The sequence below is a fragment of the Neovison vison genome, chromosome 3, assembly GCF_020171115.1.
Source record: "Neovison vison isolate M4711 chromosome 3, ASM_NN_V1, whole genome shotgun sequence".
Taxonomy (NCBI): domain Eukaryota; kingdom Metazoa; phylum Chordata; class Mammalia; order Carnivora; family Mustelidae; genus Neogale; species Neogale vison.
Window position 1 is genome coordinate 172,073,183 of NC_058093.1, and position 26,891 is coordinate 172,100,073.

Sequence of the window (26,891 nt, forward strand, 5' to 3'; positions counted from 1 at the left end):
CTGCCCAGCCTCCAGGTGGTACGGCAATTCCTGCCTTCTCCCCAAACACGTACGTTCACAACTCCCTGGATTCCAATTGGGAGTAGGAGGTAGAGAGTGGAAAGGCAGGTCAATCAGATACTTAAAGATGAAACATCCCAGGTGTGAGGCCAGAGGCCAGGTGGCTCTGCATGAAAGGAAGGTGGCAGTTTTTGTTTATCTAGAAAATGCAGGAGGGGAGGTCTGGCATTCTCATATGCCTGTTTCTCTATTCTTTTCATCCAAACTGAGAGTTCAACACCTCAAATCACTGGAGAAAGTTATTTCACAATATCTTGTGAATTTAACAAATTCTAGCCACAGCTTACCCAAATCTTACTCTTTGCAAAATTCCCCAGAAGACATATTTTTTATTAATTTTTTTAAGATTTTGTTTTTTTATTTGACAGAGAGAGCATGAGCACAAGCAGGGGGAGGGGCAGAGGGAGGAGGAGAAGCCGGCTCCCCAGCTGAGCAGGAAGCCTGACACAGGGCTCCCTCCCAGGAACCTGGGATCACAACTGAGCCGAAGGCAGATGCTCAGTTGACTGGGCCACCCAAGTGCCCCCTATACTAGGAGATACAAAACCTCATCAGGTTAGGGTTATAGAGGAGGCACTAAAGGGAATTCAAGGGCATTGCACAGTTCATTATTTAGTGTTTCCAAAACACTAGAATTTTTTAGTGTTCTGCTCTGCAGAATACTTAGGGTTCCACAGTTAGACTACATGGGAAAATGCTACATATGATTTCCCCCTCATGAAAATTCCCAGTGTCTGTGAACATATTCAATGCTTTCTGGATGGCTGGATGGCTCAATTAAAATCTTTATCTCAGGGACACCTGGGTGGCTCAGTCGGTTAAGCATCTGCCTTTGGCTCAGGTCATGATCCCAGGGTCCTGGGATCAAGTACCCATCAGGCTCCTTGCTCAGTGGGGAGACTGCTTCTCCCTCTGCTTGCCTCTCCCTCTGCCTGCTGCTCCCCCCCCCCGCTTATGCTCTCTCTCTCTCTGATAAATAAATAAAATCTTTAAAAAAAAATCTTTATCTCAAAAAAGACAAGATATAACAAGTGTTGGTGAGGACAGGAGTAAAGGGAACACTTGTGCCCTGGTGGCAGAAATATAAACTGGCACAGCCACTGTGGAAAATAGTATGAAGGTTCCTCAAAAAATTAAAAATAGAACTATCATACGATCCAGCAATTCCACTTCTGGGTATCTACCCAAAGAAACAAACCTGCTATCTTGGAGAGGGATCTGCACTCCCATGTCCACTGTGGCATTATTTACAATAGCTAAGACATGGAAACAACCTAAATGTCCACTAACTGAATGGATAAAGGAAATAATAAAGAAATATTATCCAGCGATCAAAAAAAAAAAAGCCCAAAAAACAAAAACCAAGGAAATCCTGCCATTTACGACAACACAGGTGAACTTTGAGGGCATCATGCTAAGTGAAATAAGTCAGACAGAGAAAGACAAGTAATGTATGATCACATTTTTACATCGAGTCTAAAAAAACTGTACTCACAAGAACCGGTGGTTGCCAGGGGCATGGGGTGAGGAACAGGGCAGGAAATGAGCAAAAGTGACCAAAGGAAACCCATTTCCAGTTGGAAGATGAACAAGTCTCAGAGATATACCATACAACATTGTGACTATAGTTAACAACACTGTATTACGTATTTGAAAGTTGCTAAGGGAGACTAGAGTCTTAAAGTTCTCAACACATACCCCAAAATTATAACTATGTGTTAACTAACCTTATTGTGGTGATCATTTTGTAATATACACATATATCAGATCACTGCAGTTGTAAATCTTCAACTTATACAATGTTACATGTCAATTACATCGCAATAAAGCTGGAAAATAAATGTAATTAAAAGCTCGTGTCTTTTTGACACCTGTAAGCTTAACAGGCACAGAAGAGCTAAATAACAAATTTAGCCTTAGGGATAACAGGCACTTACCTGAAAAGCTACACATTAGAAACTATCCACAAAAACCTGTTCTGGGAAAGGATGACATCATTTTAAGTAGAATTCCAGTAAATTCTACAAGTAACAACTTCAAGAAACAATCTCAGGGAGATACGGATATAGGCTTTCCATTTTTTATGGAAGTCTGTTTATTGTCACATCCTTACGACCTTCAGAAATCAAACTTGTAAACCCCTGGCCTTGTCCATTTCAAGGAACGCAGTCAGATGACTGCGTTCAGTTCCACACTTAATCCAGGTATCCGGATTAAGACCTGAATCATGAACCTCTGAATTGTGGCACACTGCACTTCTAAATGTTCTCTTACCCACTAATTTGCTGACATTTCAAACAAACGATGTCCACGAAGTAGATCTGAACCCGGGCTTTACTTTGCAGGATCAAAGAACTGATTGAGCCAATGAAGCCTGTGAAGTGGATAAAAACAAAGTGGAGAGATGACACGACATAAATATTTGAGTGTCAGCCTCTCAGTTGCTCACAGAACTGCTGGACGACGATTGCCTGGTTCTCCTCCGTATGGCCTGGTCACCCTGCTCGCTCCCCACACTGGGCTATGCCCAGAGCAGGACCCTGAATGCTGCGAACAGAGCACCCACACCCATCCGCAACCATGCCTTCCCTGGTCTGGTTTAAGCCACAGAGCTGTGGCTTAAAGTCACTTAAAAAGGGCTAAGATGGGGGTGCCTGGGTGGCTCAGTGGGTTAAAGCCTCTGCCTTTGGCTCAGGTCATGATCTCAGGGTCCTGGGATCAAGTCCCACATCCGGCTCTCTGCTCAGCGGGGAGTCTGCTTCTCCCTCTCTCTCTGCCTACCTCTCTGCCTGCTTGTGATCTCTGTCAAGTAAATAAATAAAATATTTTTAAAAGGGGGGGGCTAAGATGGTAAATTTAAGGGTATATGTATTTTACAATTTTTAAAAAATGAAAAAAATTCAATTAACAACTGAAGGACACACCTAGCATCTATAACACAGCTGAAGAAAAGTTAGCCTTAATACTACTACTACTAACAATAATAGCTAACATTTACTGACCCCTTACTAAGGTTCTTATTTAAAAAATAATCAGAGAAGGAGACAACCATGAGAGACTCTTAACTCAGGAAACAAACTGAGGGTTGCAGGAGGTGTGGGGGTTGGGGGCATGGGATAACTGGGCCATGGGCATTAATTAGAGAGGGCATGGGCTGTGATGAGCACTGGCTGTTATGTGCAACTGATGAACCACTGAACTCTACGTCAAAAACTAATGATGTACTGTATGTCAGCTATTGAATTTAATTTTTAAAAAAAGGAGAACAGTAAAAAAATAAAAACAATCAATCCACATAATAACCCTATGTTGTAGAGAGTAATATCTTCTCCATTTCATAAATGAAGCACAGAGAGATGAAGTCACTTTCCCAAAGTCACACAGTAGTAATAGTGGATGTACCAAGTAGTAATAGTAGATGTAATAGTGGACTCTAAATACATATGTAGACCATTCATGTAATTTAAAGGTAATTTGAACGCTTATGGATTGCCTATTAGAGGCTGAAAAAAGTATTCGCTGCTGGTAGGGAACCAAAACGTGGCAAGGAGAACCTAGATCTACTGGAGATTCCAATCAGCATTCCCAGGGCAGCATTACCCACAGTATTTCTGGGGTAGTTACAGCATTCCAAACACGACTTCGTAGTGTCAAGTCTCCTTCAACTCACCCATCAGAACATTTCTGTTTAAATGCATCCTGTGGGCTTCACGTGGTGTCTAATGGATGCTTTTAGCTGAGTTGGCTTTCCTCCCCTCTTCCAGTTCTGTTTCCTGAAAATCCACAAGGCTGCCATTTCTGGGCTGCAGGTATTGGCTATTTCACAAACAAAGTCCAAGGAATTTCCTGGAATTTCAACAACACAAGAATGATACCCACGAGGCAGGCAATAAGAAAGGATGATAAGGGCAAATCACCGAATACTCATAAAGACAGAAAAAGGATGCGATTGCACCAGAAATTATTATTTTCCCTATCCGAGAGACAACGTGAACCTCGACGAATGATGTTGAGCTTAAATTCTGATCCGACAACTTATTGCCTTGAATCCCTTACTGTCCTTTGCCTCCATGTCCACGTCTATAAAATAGAAGTAGACCAACATCTACCTCACAAGTTGTTACGAGACTTGAGAGGATGTGTATTAAAGTGCTTGCTGAGCTATCTAACAATATGTAAACAGTTATAGGCATCTCTCCTATGCGATTTATATTTTAAAATTCACAAATTCATAACCATCAACACATTTCAAATCCAAAGACATATTCTGCATTAAAAAACCACCCATTTGGAGAAACATCCTGCTCATCTGTGTTATTTGAAAACCTGATGTGAAAGGTCCTGACCACACAGGATTTTGATTTCTATCCTATTTGTAATTCCTACACAACTAATGAAAGACCTTAACTGAAATCATCAAGGGAGGTTAGGTATGTATCACTAATATCTTAAAATAGTCAAAAAGATAACCATTTACCCTCTGTTGATGTCACAGGGAATGGATGGTCCCAACAAGAGATTTTTAGACTTGAAACATCCTCTGTCAAGTTTACCCTCCATTCAGAAACTTCAAATATTAAAACATCAAAACTGTCAAGAAGTTCCAGTCCCATTGCTCAATGTCACTGAAGGAAAACTCAGCCGTGTTTTTGTGCCACTCCCTTGTCCAAGGCCCTGAGTTTAACTTGGGACACAAAATATACCAGCAAGTGTTGTCCAAGTGCGCAACACCCCATCCGGGTGCCTACTTGGATGTCAGGATCTCCCAGTAGCAGAAACCCCAGACTCTTCACTGAACACATTGGTGAAAGCTCGGCATCACCCCTTTCTTGTGAAGACCTTTTCCTTAGTGGTCTTCCCAGGAAGCCCCATTCATTTGTAGCACAGTTTCTACTCTCGTCTTCCAGTCACTAACACCTCACAGCCACAACAGTAAGAGCCCCGGCAATGCTTTCTCTTCTCTAGGCGGGCATGTAGAGGCATGGCCCTTGCCTTGAGGGCTTGTGACATAAGCAGGACAAGAAACAATATTTAGACAAGACATCAGATGCAGGGGCTGATAAGATTCAAATGCGAGCTGTTCTCCTCCCCTCTCCATCCCCCAGAGGGCAGTTCTTCAAAAAGGAGCTGGGATAGGAGAGAAGGATCGATCACTCTGGGAAGGCCCTTCTGGGGATGGGGTGATCGATCCTCACCGAGAGTCCAAGGGGTGGACGGGGGCTGAAGAATGATGGTTGGGAAAAGGAAGAGTAGGAAAAGAAGGCAGACGCATAAGCAGGAACTGAGGCGGGATCATTTTTTTTTTTTTTAAGATTTATTTATTTATTTGGCAGGGGGAGGAGTCAAGGAAAAGGGAGAGAGAGTCTGAAGCAGACTCCTCGCTAAGCCTGGAGCCTGACGTGGGGATTGTTCTCACCACCCTGAGATCACAGGCTGAGCCGAAATCAACAGTCTAACACTTAACCCCCTGTGCCAACCAGGAGCAAACCCTCCCCCCACCACACACACACACCCTGAGGAGAGACATTTTTTTTTTATAGATTTTATTTATTTATTTGAAAGAGAGAGATCACAAGCAGGCAGAGAGGCAGGCAGAGAGAGGAGGAAGCAGGCTCCCCGCTGAGCAGAGAGCCCGACGCAGGGCTCGATCCCAGGACCCTGGGATCATGACCCAAGCTGAAGGCAGAGGCTTTAACCCACTGAGCCACCCAGGTGCCCCGAGGAGAGACATTTTAAAGGGACTGAGAAAGTATTTCAGACAGTGGCCCCTGGGAGATGGCTTAAAAGCACTGAACGCGTCCCCTTCAGTGGGGACTGAAGCAGAAGACTGGGACCATCCTTCCAGCAACCTTCCTTCAATGGTCCCTATGGGTATTTCCTAGAGGAGACAAATTCAAAGAGGACAGAGTTTCTACACACCAGAATGTTCCTGGCCATTTCAATAACAGAAAAACTAGAAACAATCAAAATGTCCATCAGAAGAATCTGGTTAGCACACGGAAGGTGTCAGTGTGGTAAGTGCTGTACAGACACACTGTGGAAAAGAGCATCATTACGGCAGTATATCAACACGGAGAATTTGTGTGTGGTGAACACGAGAAGCACAATACGAAAAGGCTATGTTACAACGAACTCGCCACAGTCCTCCACACACACATAACGTGGAGCAAGACTAGGAAAAATGCAAATATGAAAAACAAGGACTGCAGTCACATTCGGATGGTAGTGGTATATAGGTTTTTACCTTTTTTTCAGACTTTTTCGGCATTCCTTCTACGTGCACCCTTCCAGTTTAAAACTCTTCAATGCTACGGTGGTTTCATTAACGGAAACATCCTTCCAGGGTTAATCCAAGTAGCTCGTGGGGAGCAGAGTGGGAGGAGAGTTGTTCTTTTTAAACATCCACCTATAGGGGGTGCTTGGATGGCTCAGTGGGTTGAAGCCTCTGCCTTCGGCTCTGGTCATGATCCCAGGGTCCTGGGATTGAGCCCCACATCAGGCTCTCGGCTGCTTCCTCCTCTCTCTCTGCCTGCCTCTCTGCCTACTTGTGATCTCTGTCTGTCAAATAAATAGATAAAATCTTAAAAAAAAGAAAGAAAAAAGCTTAAACACCCACCTATAGCCTATGCGGCTGCAGCAGACTGAGGGGCGCTAATCAGCCATCTCTCACATTTGCTGGGGAAGGAGCCAGCTGGGGAGGGGTCAGGGGACCACCTGAGCATGGAACACAGGTCACTCAAGCAAGGGACTCAAGGGAATTACTGGCTTGGAAGGGAAGCTGTGAAAGCCGAAGATACTGAACAGCCACTTGGACCATTTGCCTGCGATTCTGATACCCCGTCCTGTCAGCAGCAGCCCGGCTTCCCGAGGGTGTCATGGCTCCTCATGTGACCGCTCAGATGTGACCTGGGCTGGGCGTCCCTCAGAGGAGCCCAGCCACTTCGCTCAGCTTTGCTTTCCTGTGGAGTTTGTTTCTTAAAATGTAGCACTATGGATAAAATTAAGAAAGGTTTGGGTAAGTGCTTGGCCAGACAAATGGAGGAAGGGGAGAGAGTCCTCCTAAAGAATCATTTTGCCTATTGTTTCCTACCCAGGATCTTAAATCTCCTGAGAACGTGCTAACTTGGGGGAAAATCCCACAAACACAAATACACAGGGTTAATCTTCTCCCTCAATGGCTACCAAGAAAAGCATCCCCCATTTTAGCTGACTTTGTCGGTACTTAAGCAGCACAAGTGAGACCCCAGGGTCTAAGGTGGCCAGAAACCTCGGGACGGGAAAGAGTCCCGGAACCATGGTCCATGTTACCCACGTCGCCCTGCGGCTCCGCACTGAAGGAGGTCACTTCATTCACTGAGTTTCTCTTTCTTCAGTCCAGAGGACGAGCACACGACCTCTCTAATACCATCGCTCACCCATCCGCTTCCCAGATACTGTCGTAAGAACTAAATGAGATACAGGAATGAAAAGTTTTATAAAGCTTTATACATAGGCTAGTAATATTATTAAGTAAACCAAACAACAAAAAAAAACACAAAACCACAAGCAAAACACATTAAAGGGTGTGTTTCGGGCATGTTATTTGCCCCTAGATGCTGCCTGTGAGGGCACAGCTTGGGGAGTGGGCGGGAATGTCCCTACACGGAGATCCAGGGCTGCCCGGTGTCAGCAAAGCCCTTGAAAGAGCCACCACCACAGATCCCAACCATCTATGGAAGAACAAAGGGGGAAACATAGCCCAAAACAACAAAGAGAAGCAAAAGCCAGCGCCTGGCACTTCTGGGCAGGCAGAAGCCCAAGGTGGGAGCCTCCAGGCTCTCATGACTGATCAGCACAACCTGAAAGGGAACAGCATGTCCCCTGCCCCCTCCCACCAACTCCAAACCAGGGGCTGCTCACTGTCAGCGGTGTGGGCCCCTGAATCACCCACACGTCAACGCCCTGGGTTTCCCTTGGCTCCTCTCCTACCGGTGTTGCCAGATGATGAGATCATGGCACTTGACAAAACCCTCTCTTTCAAAAGCACCTTTTATCCAAATGGATAAAAAAAGAATTTAACAGGCTTTATCTTTCTGGCTCTCCCATCTTTGGCAAAGCCTACCAGCTCACATACTCAATTGTGTTGGGTCAGTTTTTTTTTTAAATATATATTTTTAGAGCAGTTTTGGGTTCACGGCAAAATTGAGTAGAAAATACTGAGAGTTCCCATATACTCTGTCTCCCCACACATGCACAGTTGCCCCCACGATGGATAGCCACGCTGGACTGACACATCTGTTGGAATCCATGAACTTCCTCATCACCTAGAATCCATCATTTATAATAGGATTCACTCTTGGTGTTGTATATTCTATGATATATTCAGTTTTCAAGGAAGGAAATAGGCAAGAGGAGATCAGAAATTCACAAACCGGTCAGTAAGCAAGGACTCCAGGCTCTAAAAACAGAACTTCCTTCTCTCATCCTCAGTAGAAGGTTTTCCTTGAACCATCAAGCAAAGGAACACCTGATGTGTATTATCATGTAGGACAAGTTTTTTAAAAAATCAAGTTGCCTAAACCAGTTGCTTCTCAAACTTTCCCATAAATATATAACCCTAAGAGTCTTGTTAAATCCAGATTTTTGCTTGAATGGGTCAGTGGGGGAGGGCAGCACCCAAGATGTTCCAACAACCTCCTAGGAGATATCGATGCCCCTGGACACTGGACCCCACCCTGAGAAGAGAAACTGAATTTGAGGTGTATTCGATGGGTTGGGAGCTTTCAAGTTAAGTGTATCTGGGTTCAGATCACAGCTCTGCCGCTGCCTGGCTAGCCAGCTAATGACTAGATCTATAAAAATGAGATGATCAAACTTACCTTGCAGGATCTCATGAGGTCATGACTGCGAAGTTCAGTTAGAGCTGATACTCAGTGAACTGAGCAGGAATCACCATTACTTATTTTCATTGCTTTTATCAATGTTCCATTTGCTTTTATTCTTCAAAATTTTGTTTATTTATTTAGAGAGAAAGCATTTATTTAGACAGAAAGCATGCACAAGCAGGGGGAGGGACAGAGGGAGAGAAAATCTCAAGCAGACCTGAACCTGAGTGCAGAGCCCAACCCACAGCTTGATCTCACGACCCTGAGATCATGACCTGAACTGAAATCACAAGTCAGATGCTGACCCAACTGAGCCACCCAAGTGCCCCTGTTATATCTGCTTTTGATCAGTTCTGCTTATACCCACCTTCGTTTAAAAAGCATATTAACCCCTTTTAGACAAAAGCTATGCAATCTCATTAAGAACACCTCATAAAACCAGATTAGCATGTGTTAAGAGAATCATGTAACCCAGAAGTTTAAACAGATCCCCCCAGTTTTTTCTCCCACTGTGTTGTTGTTGTTGTTTTTCAGGATTTTATTTATTTATTTATTTGTTGGAGAGAGAGAGAGAGAGAGATCACAAGTAGGCAGAGAGGCAGGCAGAGGCAGAGAGAGAAGCAGGCTCCCTGCCAAGCAAGGAGCCTGATGTGAGACTCCATCCCAGGACCCTGGGATCATGACCTGAGCCGAAGGCAGCGGCTTAACCCACTGAGCCACCCAGGTGCCCTTCCCACTGTGGTTTTTGTGAAAAATCAAAAAAGAGAGTTTTCTCTCTACCCTATTCCCCTCAAGGCTCTGGTCTGTATTCATACGAACTATATAATGTTAGACTCGGACCAAATTTTAAGAAGTACCAGCCCAACTCTGATTTCAGTAAGAAAATTAAGGCCCAGGGGTGCCTGGGTGGCTCAGGTCATGATCCCAGGGTCCTGGAATGGAGCCCCGCCTCAGGGTCCTGGGATCGAGCCCCACGTTGGGCTACCTACTCCGGAGGGAAGCCTGCTTCTCCCTCTTTCACTCTCCACCCCCTGCCACCCTGCTTATGTTCCCTCTCTCGCTGTGTCTCGCTGTCAAATAAATAAATAAAATCTTTAAAAAACAAAAAAACAAAAAAAAAATGGAAAAAGTAAAGAAAGAAAATTAAGGCCCAGGAAGATTAGGTTATCTTCCCAAAGTGATAGTTACATTTTCTTAGAACCACAAGTAACTGGGTTTGATTAGGTTAAATTAATTAAAGGAGAGGCCATCAGACTGAGGTGATTCCAACACCATAACAGCCTACATAAGCAAATCCAACCCAAAGCCTGGAAATGCCTCAAGGTTAAGAAATCCAAACCTGGGGGCGCCTGGGTGGCTCAGTGGGTTAAGCCACTGCCTTCGGCTCAGGTCATGATCTCGGGGTCCTGGGATCGAGTCCCGCATTGGGCTCTCTGCTCAGCAGGGAGCCTGCTTCCCTCTCTCTCTCTCTGCCTGCCACTCCGTCTACTTGTGATTTCTCTCTGTCAAATAAATAAATAAAATCTTTAAAAAAAAAAAAAAAAGAAATCCAAACCCGGACAACCAATCACAAATGGCCAACTAGGCTTTCCACACTGGGCAGCCACTTAAGCTTTTAGCCAATCAAACAATTTCCTTGCTTTGCTTCTGCATCTTCCCTATAAAATTTTCTTTTTTTCTTATTTATTTATTTATTTATTTATCCGTGCTATAGGAATGGGGTGGAGGGCACTAAAAATCCTAGAAACAGTATCCGGTGACACCCAGAAAATGATGTGGGTGACAAAACCATCACAGCCTGTTTTCGAGTGATAAGCCATGGGAGAAGCTTCTGGACCTTCAGAGGCAGGCAGATCGCTCAGAAGGGCTTCTCAGCTATGTCTGTCTTAATATGATCAAGCCTTCCTGCACCATCCATCCACCCAGCCTGCAGTTCCTGAGGTTGCCCATACAGAGCATACGATATCATTCTACAGTATCCCTCTGGGAAAGGCTGAAGAAAAGAGATCTTTGTTGCAAGCCTCGGTGACTGTTTATTAAAGAGAGGAAAATCCTCCTGCAACCTCCCCTCCCACCCCCTTCCCCTGAAAGAAGGGTAACGGCTTCTTCCTTAAGTCTGTAAAGTCCTGGCTCAAACTTCTGCAGACTTCAAGAAGAGTCAGGTAGCTAGTGGATGTTATTCATAGAATCAGGTCTCTCTAGATGGATTATGAACCTGGTTTTTGCCAATAAAGGTTAGGGAAAATCTCTAATGGTGGCTAGAGTGGGGCAGAGGCTAATGAGAAAGGTGTGGGGAAAGTCAGGAATCCCTTAAATCATTAAAACCAGGTTGTATCTGGGCTGCCTCAATGGCTCAATGGTAGAATATGTCACTTGTGATCTCGGGGTTGTAAGATCAAACCCCACTTTGGGCATAAAGCTTACTCGAAAATAAAATAAAATAAAAAATAAAATAAAACCCATTCTTATCTGGAGAATGCCAAAAGAGGTGATAATTTGGCATATTTAAATGTAAATGTATGGTGGATTCACATACCTACCTGACCACCGAAATCTGTTCCTAGAACCCCCCAAGGGATTAACGAATACTGGTAATGTTTTACTTCTTAAGCTGTGTGGTGGGTACCTGAGTATCTCATGATTATTCTTTGAACTGGAATATATGCAGATACATATGCTCTTTGGGTTATATATTTCACTGAAATAAAAATATTTAATTAAAGTCGTCTCTCTTCCCATTGCCTATGCTACCTGAAGTTAACAGAATGAGTCGATTAGTGGATCAGATTTGAGAGTTTATCTTTTCTCTGCAAGGTCTCTCCCTCTGTACTTCTTTCCTCTATGTGGCTTCCTGTTTCCTGACCCTGCTGGAACGTGAGCAGCAATTCTTTAAGAAGGCTATTTGTGAACAGGACTCAGGGCAGTCTGTGTCTTTGTGTGTTCAGGGGTAAGGCTGAGCCACAGGCCCCCTGTCCTCCACTGCCTGAGGGAAAGAGAGATCAGGCCAGTGGAACAGAGGACTCCCTCTTGACGGCCCACCTGTTTCAGGCAAGAGACAAGCTGTTGGACGGGCCACAAACTGCAGCCTCTTGGAACCCAGCCTAGCACTGGAAGGGATGCCAAAGGGCGCAGGCTCTAGAGAAACAGGTATCTTTGGTGCTATGCTCACTCTTTTCTCATTCTTTCTCTCACCATATAAATGGCGGCCATCAGCTTGGATAGAGCTGCTTGGGCTCCAGGCCTTGGGAAGTATCCACCGCAGGCAAAAGTGAGCTTGCCTTTCTACTTTTGTAAAAGAAGAGCAAGGAACCCCAGATCCTTGGCTCCTGGTTAAAATCAGCCCTGCCAGAAACAGCTTTGTGCGCTCCACATGGAAGTGGAATTGAAGCAAGTGGCCGGCCGTTGACCTGTCCGTCTGTTGACCTGACTGGTTTGTAGTACCCAATCCCAAGAGCCATGAGTCTAATGGGACAGTGACATCAACTGCCAACTGCAGCCACTTGGGGTCAATGAAAATCACATTCAGGGGAAAAAAAAATTATGTGAATAACTTAAGAATAGAACAGCTGAAAGAAACCGGTCAATGGAAATTAACATCAAACTGGAGCTTGAATGAAACCAGTGAACTACAGGGTGAGGACGTCTTGGTTGGGGACAAATCTGCTAGGAAGGAAATGGTCAGGCCCTTGTGCTCACCCCTGCTGGAGGGCAACATGAGCCGGCCTTGGGTTCCAGAAACACCAGACGTTCCCCATCTTCCACAGCTGGTAAAGAACTTTTTCCCAGCAACCCATGGAGGCCCATTTTTAGTTACTCATCATTATCTGTCATTATTCCTACTGTCGATGGTCTTCTAAATCTTTTGCTAGGAAGCAGCATTAAACAGATTTATTTTTCAATATACAAGCCCCTTGTGGCCTTGGAGACATCACGACAGGGATTAAAACCATAACAGGATTAAATAACTCCAAGAGGTCAACTCCAAACCAGGGATGCCCACCTCCATTCTTACTTCTCCCAAAACTGTTCTCAACCTAAGTTTCTAGTCGTAATTACTTTCATTGGTGAGGTACTTGAGGAAAAAAAATAAAATACGAAACTACTTCCTGTAATGATTAATCATTTCTTCCTAGAATGGAAGAATGGCTGATTCCTAGAGTATAGCTTATCTGTTAAAAAAAAAAAAAAAAAAAAAGGCACTCTGCGGCCTAACCCTCCCCTTTCTCAGTTGATAGACTCAGATAGTAACCACACCCTAGGTCGGATCTGGGGGCTTTTTGTGTTTTTTTAAGCAGATAGAATTCTTCCACACCCCTTAAAGTAAGCCTCTTGCCTCACAGTTAAGTGGCACTGTTGGTCTCCAGAACTTCAGAGACAACTGAGCGGATGAGAAAGGAGTTCATCTTTATTTCAAGTTTACCTGGTGTCAAGTACAATGCTTGTCAGTTCACATACAGCATTTCATTTAATTTCACAACAACCCCAAAAGATATCCCATTACTCTCACTCTGCAGATAAGTATACACGGAGAGTGTCAGGAAAGTCAAATATCAAGACCACGTTTGCACAGCCGGTAAGTGGAAATGCAGGGTTGAAGTCGAGATCTGTCTTCTTCCAAAGTCTTGGTTCTTCCCAGGATCCTCTGTATCCCTAAGTTTCAAGGAAGCTAATAGAGAAGGTGAGTCTACCTGTCATTACCCGGAGTTTGTGCTGGGAACATGTCTTTTTGATGAGGCATACTTTTTAAAAAAGTATTTTTTAACCTAAAAACATGTCTCAAACACTGACTAGATGAACGACATCCTCACATCACCATGATAAGACGACACCCCTTTTCTGGTTCATAAACATGTGATGTCAATTTTTAATACCATCTGAAAACACAGTCATATCCAAAAAAGTGAAGCAATCACAAGCTGTGAATTCCTAACAAGTCTCTGCGAATCTTGTACCCACACTAGAGGAGCAGAGAAATGCGGTCTTAAAAGGGAGAAGAAAACGTTAAGCTGCGTAAGTCTAAACATCCAAGCAGAAGCCCAGAAGAACCCAGTGACTTGCCCAGAGTCACACAGCTAGACCATGGCAAGCCAGGCTCAGGACTCGGCAGAAGGGAGTCAACAGCTCCCACCCTTCAGGAAAACACCCTTGTACAGAACAGTCCCCACCCAGTGACAAGCCTACGGTGAAGTCCCCAGTATTAGTCTACATGATGCTCTGAAAATAATTTTTAGATGTAATTAACATATGAGCAGTAAGCTGAGTTAAACAATTACCCTGCATAAGAAGGGTGGGCCTCATCCAGTCAATGGCAGGCCTTAAGACTTTCCAAAGAAAAAACGCCTCCTCAGGAATGCAGCATAGAAATGGGGCCAGAGTTTCCAGACTACTACCCTACAAAGGAGACTCAAGACTCCAACATCAACTCTTCCTTTTTTCATCTTCAACTCATTTCTCCTACCTCCCACTCCCTGCCTCCGGCAACCACCCATCTCTTGTCTGCATCTATGAGTTTGGGTTTTTGCGGAGGGCTTTGTTTTTGTTTTTGTTTTAGATTCCGTATGTAAGAAAGATCAGATGGTTATTTGTCTTTCTCTGCCCAACTTATTTCACTTAGAATAATGCCCTCAAGGTACATCCATGTTCTCACAAATGGCAAGATTTCCTTTTTTATGGCTGAGTAATACTCAGATGTCTCTCTCTTATCATCTCCATGTGTCCATCCACTGATGGACACCTTGGTGACTTCTGTATCTCGGCTAATGTAAATAACGCGGCAGTGAACAGGGAGTGCATGTATCTTTCTCCAATACCCAGAAGTGGAATTTCTGGATCATATCGCAGTCCTATTTTTAATTTTCTGAGGAAGCTCCGTCCTATTTTTCCTACTGGCTGCACCAGGTTGCATTCCCGCCGAGAGTGCATGCACAAGGGTCCCCTTTCCTCCACAGCCTCACCAACCGTTGTTGTTTATCATCTTTCTGATGCTAGCCCTTCCAACCCGTGAGAGGGGATATCTCCTGCAGTTTGGATTTGCACTTCCCTCCTGACTAGGGCCATGGAGCACCTGCACATGCATCTGCTGGCCATGTATGTGTCGTCTTTGGAAAAATGTATATTCAGATCTGCGCGATTTTTAATCAGATTTTTTGTTTTATTGCCACTGAACTGTATGGGTTATTCATGTATTTTGGATATGAGCCCCTTATCAGATACGTAATTAGCAAATATAGTCTCCCATTCATTAGATTGCTTTTTCATTTTGTCTGATGGCTTCCATTGCCATGCAGCGGCTTCTTAATTTCATCTTCACTTTTGTCTTTGATTTTGGGGTTTGATTCAAAAAACCATCACGAAGACCTTCATCAAGGAGCTTACCACCTATGCTTATTTTTTTAGTTTTATGTTTCAGTTCTTATATTCAAGTCTTTGAGTTAGTTTTTGCGTATGGTGTCACAGTGGTCCAGTTTTGTTCTTTTTCATGTGGCTGCCCAGTTTTCCCAACATCATTTACTGAAGAGATTGACCTTTCCCCTTATACATTTTTGGCCCCTCTGTTGTAAATTAACTGATCATATGTGTGCAGGTTTATTACTAGGCTATCTATTCTGTTCGACTGATCTACGTGCTTTTCTGCCAATACCACACAGTTTTAATTACTATGTTTTTATAATATCTAGTTTAAAATCAGGGAGCATGCCTCCAAATTTCTTCTTTCTCAAGATTGCTTTGGCTGGTTGGTATTTCATGGTTCCATTCAAATTTCAGGATTATTTGCTTTTTCTGTGAAAAAAATGCCCTTGGAATTTTGATGGAGTTGCACCAAGTATGTTGACTGCCTTTATTTTAACAACACTCATTCTTTCACTCTGCGAGTATGAAGTGTCTTTCATTTATGTCTTCCATTTCATTCATGTCTTGTAGTTTTCAGTTCACAGGTCTTCCACCTCTTGATTAAATTTACTCCTAGGCATTTTATTATTTTTGATGCAATTATAAATGGGATTGCTTCCCTAATTTCTCTTCCTGGCAGTTTATTAGTGTACAGAAACACAACAGATTTTTGTGTATTGCTTCTGTATCCTCCAACTTTACTGAATTTATTGGTTTTTCGATGGAGTCATTAGAGCTTTCATGAGGGTGTTCTATATATATCATGTGATCTGCAAACAGTGACAGTTTTACTTCTTCCCTTCCAACCTAGATGGCTTTTCTTTTTCTTATAATTGCTCTGGATAGGACTTCCAACACTATGGTGAATAAAAGTGGTGAGAGTGGACATCCTTGTCTTGTTCCTGACCTTAGAGGAGAAGCTTCCAGCTTTCCACTGTTGAGTGTGCTGTTAGCTGAGGGCTTGTCATACATGGCCTTTATCTTGTTGAGGTACATTCCTTCTATACCCACTTAGTTGAGAGTTTTTATCATAAATAAGTGTTGATCCAACATCAACTCTTCACAGAGTTATCAGCTTGCTGGCCTGCCCTATGGATTTCAGACTTGCTATCCCCCCCCAATCACTGCATGAGCCAATTCCTTAGAGGGGAAGAGAGAAGAGAATATACACACAGAGATAATATATACATGCACTTACCAATACACATATAGAAGTACACACACATGTCCATGTACCTATGCATATATGGTTCTGTTTCTCTGGAGAACCCTAATAGAGGATGAATGAATGAAATGTGGTTCTTCTAGGTTGCATATGGGAAATAAAAAGCAACTAAATCAGTGAGTGTTTACTTCATAAACGCACTCTCGTAGAACCATGCTCAGAGTTATAAATGCTGTTCCTCCCTTCACAAAGCTTCACAAAGCTTCACAAAGCCAGGCTGACATGGTAATATCACTCTTCTTTTTGAACACTGAACACTGCAGCCTGGAGAGTTTAAGCAACTTGGTCAAGCCACAGACCTGATGTGTGGAGCCAAGATTCAAAACGTGTTGACTGCATGACTCCGAAGGCCACATTCCTTCCCACCTCATCGCACTTCTGACTTACTCGTAACATCGTGAGAAGTCAAACGTGGAGAGATCTCAGGGAAAATGGAGCAGGCCACAATGTCAACTGCTTTGAAGAGTTTGATCAAGGAAGGACAGCTGAACCGAGCAGCCTCCTGCATGGCCCCCGTCGAAGATACAGCCACCAACCAAAGGGTTTCTCTGGTCAGTTCCAAAGTAAAGGAACCTCTCACTCATTTGGAAAGGAAAGGAGGCACCTTCTAGGAATGTCTCCTGGAAGGATTCAACTAAAAATTTCAGCAATGAATCTAGTGGTATCCAAGTATGAGAAATAACAAGTATTCAACAAAACGTAAATGGGGAAAAAAATTTAAAAAATAAAGTCCTAGTCATAAGTAGGTAAGGAATAAGAAGTGTGTAAGAAAGAGCATAGGGAGGATTAAGAGTTACAGAAACATTAAATATTACATAATCTATGCCAGTGCGTTCCCCCCAGACCAACTGGTATTCAGTAGGTCTTTATAAATGACAGGTAATACACACAACACGTGCTCCCAATATGATTTACCACAAGTAAGATGGATTGTGTTCTCAAAGTGTACGGTTCTCCGAATTAAATGCACAACACAGGGTTTACAAAGTTCATTCGACTGGAGTCATCTCTCTCAGCCAGCTTAGCTACTGGTCATTGCTCAGCGGATTGGAGCCAGAGATCTTCCCTCTGCCAGATTCAACAAGGGAGCATACAGAATGCAGTCTCTTATTTACAAACTGTGAGGCCTACAAAAACTTTGCAGAGTGTATCTGTCCATTTGGTGATAAATGATCTCCAGGGGCTCAGAAAGGGAAGCTGTTTGGGTTAGCAAGTTTAGGTGTTTGTCCCGATTTCCTGCTCTCACAATATTTTCATTTATTCCAGCAAATACAGCCTGATGATTCACTGGAGACTGATGGTCATTTGTGCTACTCCCTAAAGGTAACTCTGAGCTGGTGTTTGGGGACATACGCAATCTCTGAACAACTCTATTGGCCCAAGTCTCAGTAGCTTGTTAATTTCTAAACTGATTAACAAAGCAAGCAATGCTTACAGTAGTAGAAGTTACTAGCCTCTGCCAAAGGCCAAATTTTTGCTCACAGTGTTTGGTTCTCTAGTTTCACTTAGTGACCTCTCAGCCTAGCCCAGAGCCAAGGCCACTGAGTCAGAAGCCTGGAAACCCGGGGTCCACAGGCCAGCACGACTTAAAACTCTCAAGACTCAGTTTCCTCTGCTGAACCTCAGGAAGGTCCCTTCCATTTCTAAGTTTAATGAATCCATGATCTCTAAGTGAACAAGTACATTAGAAGGTATGTATTTCCTCAACCAAGATCAGGGCTTCCCACCAATACCCAGGCCTCCAGCAGTGCAACAGAAACTGCATGTCCCCTCAGAAAAAAACAGAGAATAAACTGAAAGAGGATAGGAAAATTCAGAATGATTCCGGGAAACAAGCTCAATATACACTTATCATATGTAACAACTAATTAGAAAAATGAGACTCTTAATATCAGAAAGTATGAAACACCTAGGGATAAACTTCACTAGAAACATGTACAAGATCTAAATGGAAAGTTTAAAATGCTAATGGGGGATGCAAACAAAAAATATCTGAACAAATGAAATGATATACTTCAGCCTGGATAGGAAGAAGATGTGAATTCTCCCTAATTCAAAACTTTAGTTATTATCCCAATAAAAATACCAGTAGGTTTTTTTTTTAACTGAACAAGTCGAATTTAAAGTTTATATGGTAAATAAAGTGAAAATAGTGATCAAGTTTTCATTTTTAAAAAAAAATTAATGAAAAGGAGTTAGCCCTCTTGATCTATATAGTAAAGCAATTTGGGATCAAAGCATGAACAAACAGATCATTGATACAGAATAGAAAAATCCAGAAATAGAGCCAAATATATATAAAAATTTATATTATATATATCCACATAAGAATTTATACAAGAATACATATACATATGAGAATCTACATATTTTTTTAATTCCCATTTTGAATCAGTGGGAGGTAAATGGATTATTCAAGAAATGATGCTGGGACAATTCGGTTGCCATTTGGAAAAACATAAGGTTAAATATATATTCTACATATTACAACCACCAAAAACAAAAATTCCAGATGGAACAAAATGTAAACCTCAAAAGCAAAACCATAAAAGTACTAGAAGAAAACACGAGATTAAAAAAAATCTTAACAGTGGAGAAGGCTTTCCTAAATATTATGCAAAACTCCAAAGCCATAAAAAACAAGATTGATAAACTGAAATACCTTTAAAAAAGAAAAAAATCATCATGGTTTCTTTTAAAAGTATACACAAAGTCAAACGAAAAACCAGGAATAAATATCTTTAAAGTGTATTTCAGACAAAAGGCTAATGTCCTTCATATACAAAGAGCTTCTCAAATCAATGAAACCAGTAACCCAGTAGAAAAAATGGGTAAAGAATATGAACAAAATTGGGCAAAGAATTCACATAGAAGACTACACACATGGCTCTTAATCATAGGAAAAAATGTTCAACCGTATTCACAATAAGATAAATGCAAAACAAAACTCAAGAGATACAAAAATGACAAAAATCAGAATGTTTGCTAACAAACGTATCTGGCTATGGGAAAACATGCAGTCTTGTACATTGCCTGTGGGGAATGCAAACTGAACCAACCTCTGTAGGACCAATTAAAAGTAGAGATACCCCTTGACTCAGTAATGCCACTTCTAGAAACTCACCTTATAGGTGTATCTGCATCTGAGTGAAATCACACAGATAAGGGATAATTGCAGCACTGCTCAAATAGCAAAAGACTGGAAACAAATATTCTTCAGTAAGGCACTGATTAAATAATGAACTACCCAGACATAGTAGTGAAAAAAGCAGTTAGTGTGTATAGTACGCTACCAGGTATGTAAAAAAAAAAATGAGTATATGTACTTGTATATGCTTATGTATGCATTGATAGTCAGTGCATATAATCAATACAAGAAATAAATTACATCTGGGAGAAGAACAGAATGGCTTGGGGAGTAAGTGATAAGGGTGGCAATTGTTTTTCACTGTATTCCAATTTTTAACCTTTGAATTTTATACTATTCAAGCAATTTTATAAATAATGCAAGGCCAAAAAATGCACAATCTTCAGCCTTACAGGACCTGCAGAATCAGATTCTCTGGGGAAGGAGTCAGGGACTGTGCAATTTTCACACACACAATGCATGATTCTCATGCACACGAAGTCTGAGTACCCCTGACAGAGAGCATCATTAGTAATGTTCATTTAGCAAAGTAATAATAGCAACAATGATGTAAGCACTAATGAACACTTATTTAAAAAGATAAAGCCCAAGACACCACTGCCAACATCTTGCACAAGTTTTTCTGAACAAAAAAATTCCTTGGCACAACCAGGAATAGAAAGACTTGGCACCATGATGAAGCATTCCTTGTTCTCTCGTGTTCGGTTTTAACCACTATTAATAACTTTGCCGGCTTTTTACACTTTGCAAAAGGCTTTACCCTCATCTTTTGTGCCAGGTAAGGGCATTAACAAGCCTTACTTGGAGTGCTGTAAGTAAACTGCTTGTAATTCCTTCAAACTCTTTTCCCTTACTTTCCGGCTAACTACACCCTACCTTCCGTGTTCTAAAGAAACGTGTTGTGGGAAGAAATACATTAATTAACTAGGTGTCTTCAATCCAGGTAGACCTATATTGCAAATCACAGTAATGGACTTCTGAGATGCTGAGGGAGAGGAGGACCACCTAGCATCATGTCTCAGGCAATTCTGGCTTCCCTTCTGCGTTCTTCAGTTTCTTCCCCTTTAAATCAAGATGAGAAATAACATGATGGAGAGAGTAAGAGCACGTGCTTTGGAACTGGACTGCTGGGGCTCAAATCCTGGCTGTGCAACTGTGTAACCTTGGGCAAGTTACTTCTCTGTGCCTCTGCAGACACATCTGTAAAATGGGGATAGCACCACTTCGTTCCCTTGGGATGAGGATTACATGTATGGACATTATGTGCAACACTTTGTACAGAAACTTGATATGTCTGAGCTAGATAAACATTTGCTATTTCAGACCAGTCTTGGAGTGTTAAAGGAACAGAATTCACAAAAAGAGAGATAAAACCCCAAGGAAGGGTGGAAAGACCCGCAGGAAAACTCTCAATGGCTAAAGAGAAGACACAGAAAGCAAACAATGAAAAGCTGGTTGTTTCCAAGAAATAAAAAACCAACTGCAAGATATTGTAGCAATGGGGCCAAGCAAAGCAAAGCTGTTTTTTCCTTGTTCTGCGGACGACTCAGCTGCCAGACGTTTCCATTTTCCGGTCTGGGTCCATATCGCTGTATTAAGTTTTGTGTCAGGGCTCCAGACCAAGCAGGTTCGGCATGAGCGGTTAGGGCAGTACCTCTTACAAAGCCCCTATGTTCCCGAGTATGACCAGGCTTCTCACCCTCTGTGGCTCAAGGCAGCAGGCAGACGGCACATGCACTCTGGAGACCAGAACCCAAGGTGGTGAAGAGACTGAAGACAGCTACAAGGGAGTCCAACTGCATCAGCTTCCCACAGGCACACCATCGCCTCGGCACAGAACCTGCACCTGGGCCTGTGGGCAGCAAATGCTGATGGGAGGGACCTCCGAACAGCCATGCTGCCTGATTTCCACATTTTATGGCTGCTCAGAGACAGAGGTCCAGAGGGAGGCAATGACTTACCCCAGCACCCCCATTGCAGCAGAAGGTTCGGCCACACAAAATTCATCTCGAAGCCTCCAGTAGCCAGAGCTGTAGGTACCGAATTTTTACAACAAACCCTGTTTTTGAAAAATCTGGTCTAACAAACGTATTGGTATTTCTGATGGGCAGTCAGATAGAATTTAATTATAAAATAATTAAATTCTATCTGACTGCCCATCAGAGCTTCTGAGCAGGGGATAGGTAACGACCGTTGCCAAGCTGACTTGGTTATTTCAACCCAGAAACAAAATTCATTTTCATCAGCAAGAGCTGCTTTGCCCTGAATGAATTGTTTGATCCTGCTGCCGACCTGGCCTCGCCTACAGTTATTTCCTCCTCCGAGTCCCAGATTCGAAGACCCCATGGAAAAATGCCAGGACGTAGAACTGAACGCACCACAGCTGCCACACTGCCCCGAACTCCCAGTAGCCTGGAACCCGGCCCAACCACCGGAGACTTACTGCACTGCCCTCCCAGCAGCTCATCTAGCTATGGGCTGAAATTGCATCAAGTTTCCAAAGACTGGGGAAAACATTTCCCATTAGCAAGAAATTCATTTATTTGTGGGGGGGAAATGAATGGCTCCCTTTGCTTTCCTGACCCTCCCACAGGCACCGGGAAACACCACAGTGACCCCGGAGAGAGATCCCAAACAGAGCCTTCAGTTACAGAAGGTGGCCTGAAACGGACAGGCGACAGGAATTCTGCCACCCATGGTAATGTGGTCCGAGGCTGAGATGCACCATCTATTTAAACGCCCTCCCTTGAGAGACAGGACTTGGTTTTTGTAGGTCATCCTCTACTGGCATAGTGCTGATATCACATATTTGAAACAAATTACCTAAGTTCTATACCTAAGACTGTATAAAGATACAGTCACAGGTGAGAAAGTTATTGTTTAAAGGCCTACTTTAGGAGAGTTCATGGTGTTAGGACAGGCTACATACACACACATACACATACACGCAGCCCCACTCCCCTCGTTCTTGCTGCTTGTATTTTAATGAAAGCTGAATTCCTTCCCTTTTGTGTTCTTTGAAAAAAAAAAAAAGCGAGCTTTAGTAACCCAATGGTGTGCTGGGTTTGGAAGCAGCAACATCTAACACCATTCACAGGAAAAAAGATGATCTAGAAGCCCCAAAACGAGTAATTCATTTTCCAACCAACTCCTCTTATTAACTCAACTTATTTTATTTAATTCAACTCTTACTCTCAACTTACTCACTCTTTAACGAACTCCGAACCCACCAGAAAGCAGTGAAAGTAATGAGAATCAGAAGAGAAAGAACAGGAAAAAAGTAGTCTGGTAACAATTTTCTTCGGCTCTCAGACTAACCGTTTTCTTTTAAATAGCCAAACTCAGCACTATCTCTCCTGTGCCTCCTCCCTCCATCCCTCCAACTCTGCCACCCCCCTGGGCTGAGGAAATCCCTCATTTCACTCACCCCACACTTGTTCAGAAAGTGCAAGCTGGTCAAGGGACACCATACCCTCACAGACCGGAAACTTCTGAATACCCCACAGGGAGTAAGATATTCCAAAAGCACTTGCCACCCTCCCTCCAAGTCAGCACTTAATGCTTACTCTGTGCCCACACTGCTCTGGGCAATTCATACCGGTTCTCTCATTTAATCCTGAGAGTCATATGCTAACTGGACTGGTTTTAACAAGGAGGAAAATGAGAATAGGGGAACCTCACCCAAGGTCAGAGAGGCACTGATGCAGGTAGAGGAGGGACCTACCTGAAGCCTGGCAGTCTGACTTTACCAGATCATTCTTCTAGACCCCTGTAGAGGTAGCAGGGTGCATGTGGGACTCTGTGGCTTCCCCGAACACACATACCCCTCAGTTCAGAGTCTCACTTGCATTACTGCCCACCACAAAGCAAAATTCCGCCCCCCTTGGAAGACTCCACGTAGAGTGACTATCAGCGCACAAGAAAGAAGTAGAACATGTCCCACATTTCAGGAGCCAAAATGAAATGCCAGAATCCTGGTTTTCTGTTGTGAAACAGTCTCCTGGTTTTCTGAAATCCAGAGACTGTCCAGATCACCTCCTACCTTCTGGAAGAGTGTTAAGGACTTCAACCTCAGATGAGCTGGGAGACTTCAGTGGCAAGAGGAGAACTAGAAGGGAAAACAATTCTGTTTCTGGGTTGTGAGCATGTCTTTAAAGACTCCAGACTCTCTAAATGTTTTCAAGGATGAGTCCCTACACACAATGCTTATCATCTCAGATCCTGTCATAGACATGGGTCCTTTTCACTTACAAAAGTCATTTCCCCAATGATAACTGAAGGCGCTAACTCACTCCATGTGCCAACTTCAAATAAACCAAGGAAGAAAGCAGCTCCAAAAGGACACTTCATTGAAAGTCGAAAGGCAGTTTGCAAACACCACGTGCACTTGTTTTATGTGAGTTATCTCTAGCCACATACAATATCCAAATGAAACTGAAAGGCAAGGAACTCACTGTACAGAAGACAAAACAATACCCTTTTTATTTTTGAAACTTTGGAGAAATGTTTCCATACGCCATCCCATTTAAAAAAAAAAAATTAATGTAAACCAACCTGCCTGTGGGTCAGTCATGCTATAGACTTCATCGTAGTGTGTGTAGATGCCTAGAATATTTACAAATGTTATCTGTTAGGTAGTCAAGTTTTGTTGCAATTTTTCCAGCACGTATTCCACAGTAAGAATGAAGAGGGGATCCTGGTATTCTTGTATAAAAATTCTTAACAGATGGTTAAAGGCAATTTTCCTGAGAGAAGATTTGTTCTTGAAATATTTTTTCTTTCACAATTGGAAATATAGAAATGGGATGCAGTTGTAGAAGGCGGCTAAGAATGTCTACGTTAACATTTTTTTCTTTTAAATTATTTAAGTACCATTAAGTTAAAATGTTTACATTCATTATAAAAAATGTTGTTAAATCTTATGCAAATGATTTAACACTGATTGCTGCAACGCAAATTGCACTTTTTAAAAAAATTATTGTTTACATGGAAGAAAAATATCTTGTTTGCTACCCTGTTTACAAATCCCGACTGACTGCACATCAGTCACACAATATGCACTTTGAGAGAACGTCAGTCACAGTGTACGTTAGTCATAACGCAGTCTTGCGAACTGAGTCACAGTTCTGACTCAGCCTCCAGAGGTGTGTGTACCAAATGGCCTCAAATGGTCTTCTCCATGAAAGCAGGTGAAATTCAAGGTGTGGAAAAGGTACGAAGAAATTCTGGAACAACCAAAACCAATCAGAAGAAGCACATGATTTGGGGCAATACACGTAAAACCTTTAAAAAAAAAATTTCTCTCAATATTCCTTCGCAGGCAAGGCCCCAGTCCTAGTCCCAGGTTCAGGAAGTGGCGCGGCAGACATGAGGTGCCCCTGGCAGGCCCAGAGGCAGGCTGGCTGAAGGGGCCGTGGGCAGGGAGGAGGCAACAGGCTGTGGGCTGCACCAGCCCTTCCCTGGAAGCTCTCGGTCTTTTCGCGGGCTCTTCAGAGACGGGGGGTAGGGTGGTAAGGCAGAGCAGGCCTCGAGGGAAAGAAAGGAAAATACATCTCTTTCAAAGTAAAGGCACAGAAATCACGCATCAGAGGAATGTTCCATCAGCATGCTCCCCCTGGTGTGGCCGGCTTGACCCAATGCCCACAGGCCATGCGGCCTCCTGCTCCTGGGCAGTGGGCTCAGGCCAGGGCGAGGGCGCACCAGGAATCCTGTCTCACCGAAGATGTGACTTCGGCCGGCGAGGCCAGGCTGACGCCTATGTACAACCCATCTTGACCTGAGTACTTGAGCTCGCTGTTCTCGGGATTAGTGCTCTCTCCTGTGCCAGACATCACCGAGGCGCCCGCCTGGCGGAAGAGAGAGACAGAGAGTGAAAAGAGAAGGGGAGAGTCAGTTATCCGTTAAGTCTGTCAGGCGGCACTCTCCTGCAAGGAAAAACCTGGGGTCAAAGGAGATGGGACAGTGTGGCCAGCCAGAACATGGAGCCATTGGCCTCAGCCTGGCCGGGTAAAACTCCTAAAACACTTTCCTGTGAACTTGGGAGCTCATGGCAGCAATCACCCAGCAAAATGCACAGCTGGACCCAGGCGGGAGGCCTATTTATAAGAAAGCACCGAACTCTGAACTCTCCTTTCTGAGAGTGAGACAAACCACATCACCTGGGTGAACAGGTCTCCATGATGCCCACGAAATCTACGCATTTACAGAGAAAACGGAGTACACCGCACACACACACACACAAACACCCGCCACACACACACACACAGAGCAGAGCCACCACTTAGCGCTTATGCCAGAAAGTCTAAGATGGAAAAGCTATGCACCTCAGCAAGGCCTAATAAATGAAATTTTTGAGCACCGACTTCATAGAAAACTAACTCGTGCGTACACAGGTTTTAGTATCTACCGCATTTACCTTCAATTCTTGCAAGGAGAACGGGGCGTTTTGAAAGCAGAGCACAACATAAAGAAAATACTAACACCCAGTACCTGTCATGACCGTGGCCGTGATTTGTTGAAGCCAAAGGTCACTGTTCTCTTGTTTCATTCCTTCCCTCCATCCAAATGAGAAAAGCCAAATAGAAAACATGATGTAACTTAGTAGAATCAAACCAAAAGAACTAAAATCATGTTTACAGTACAGGTTGAGAAAAGTTGCCTTTGACTTAAAAAGAAAAAATAAATAAATCTAGCCATAACTAGCAGGACACCCAGGCAGCTCCATGTGGCTCCGAGGACAGGGTCAGTGTCGTGAACAATACCCAGAAAGACAGTGCCCCGTCCACACACAGTGCCCCTGAAGGTTGAAGCAGCTCCAGTATGTCAACAACAACGTCTTCCTGGAACATCCTTACTAATCTGAGCTAAGGCACACACACCACCTCCAGTGTAAGAACTTGGCCTGTACACATGCATCAGCCTCAACTCCCACCTGCAGAACATTCCACGGTTCCCTCCAGCGACACGCAGTGCTGACAGCCAAGTACAGGAAACTCAGGGTGTTTCCCTCAGCATTTATATGCATGCTGTGCCTGGTTAAGGAGTTAAGGATCTAGGGGCACCGAGTGGGGTCCTGGGATCCAGTCCCGCATCAGGCTCCCTACTCAGCAAGGTGTCTGCTTGGCCCTTTCCCTTCGGCCTGAAAGCCCAGAACCTCGCCTTAAGTCAGACAGACTGAATGAGCTCACGGAGAATCGCAGTCCAG

At 43.4% G+C, this 26,891-nt stretch overlaps 1 protein-coding gene across 6 annotated transcripts in view; it reads right to left on the reverse strand.

Annotated features, from left to right (window-relative positions):
* Window positions 1-24,143: 24,143 nt before the first annotated feature.
* GATA6 (GATA binding protein 6) overlaps window positions 24,144-26,891 on the reverse strand; it is a 31,422-nt gene continuing 28,674 nt past the window's right edge. For all 6 annotated transcript variants that reach the window (XM_044243287.1, XM_044243290.1, XM_044243292.1 and 3 more), the window contains exon 7: window positions 24,144-25,533. In XM_044243287.1, the coding sequence (XP_044099222.1) occupies window positions 25,366-25,533 (168 nt within the window). In that variant the 3' untranslated portion in view covers window positions 24,144-25,365. The remainder of the gene's footprint in view (window positions 25,534-26,891) is intronic.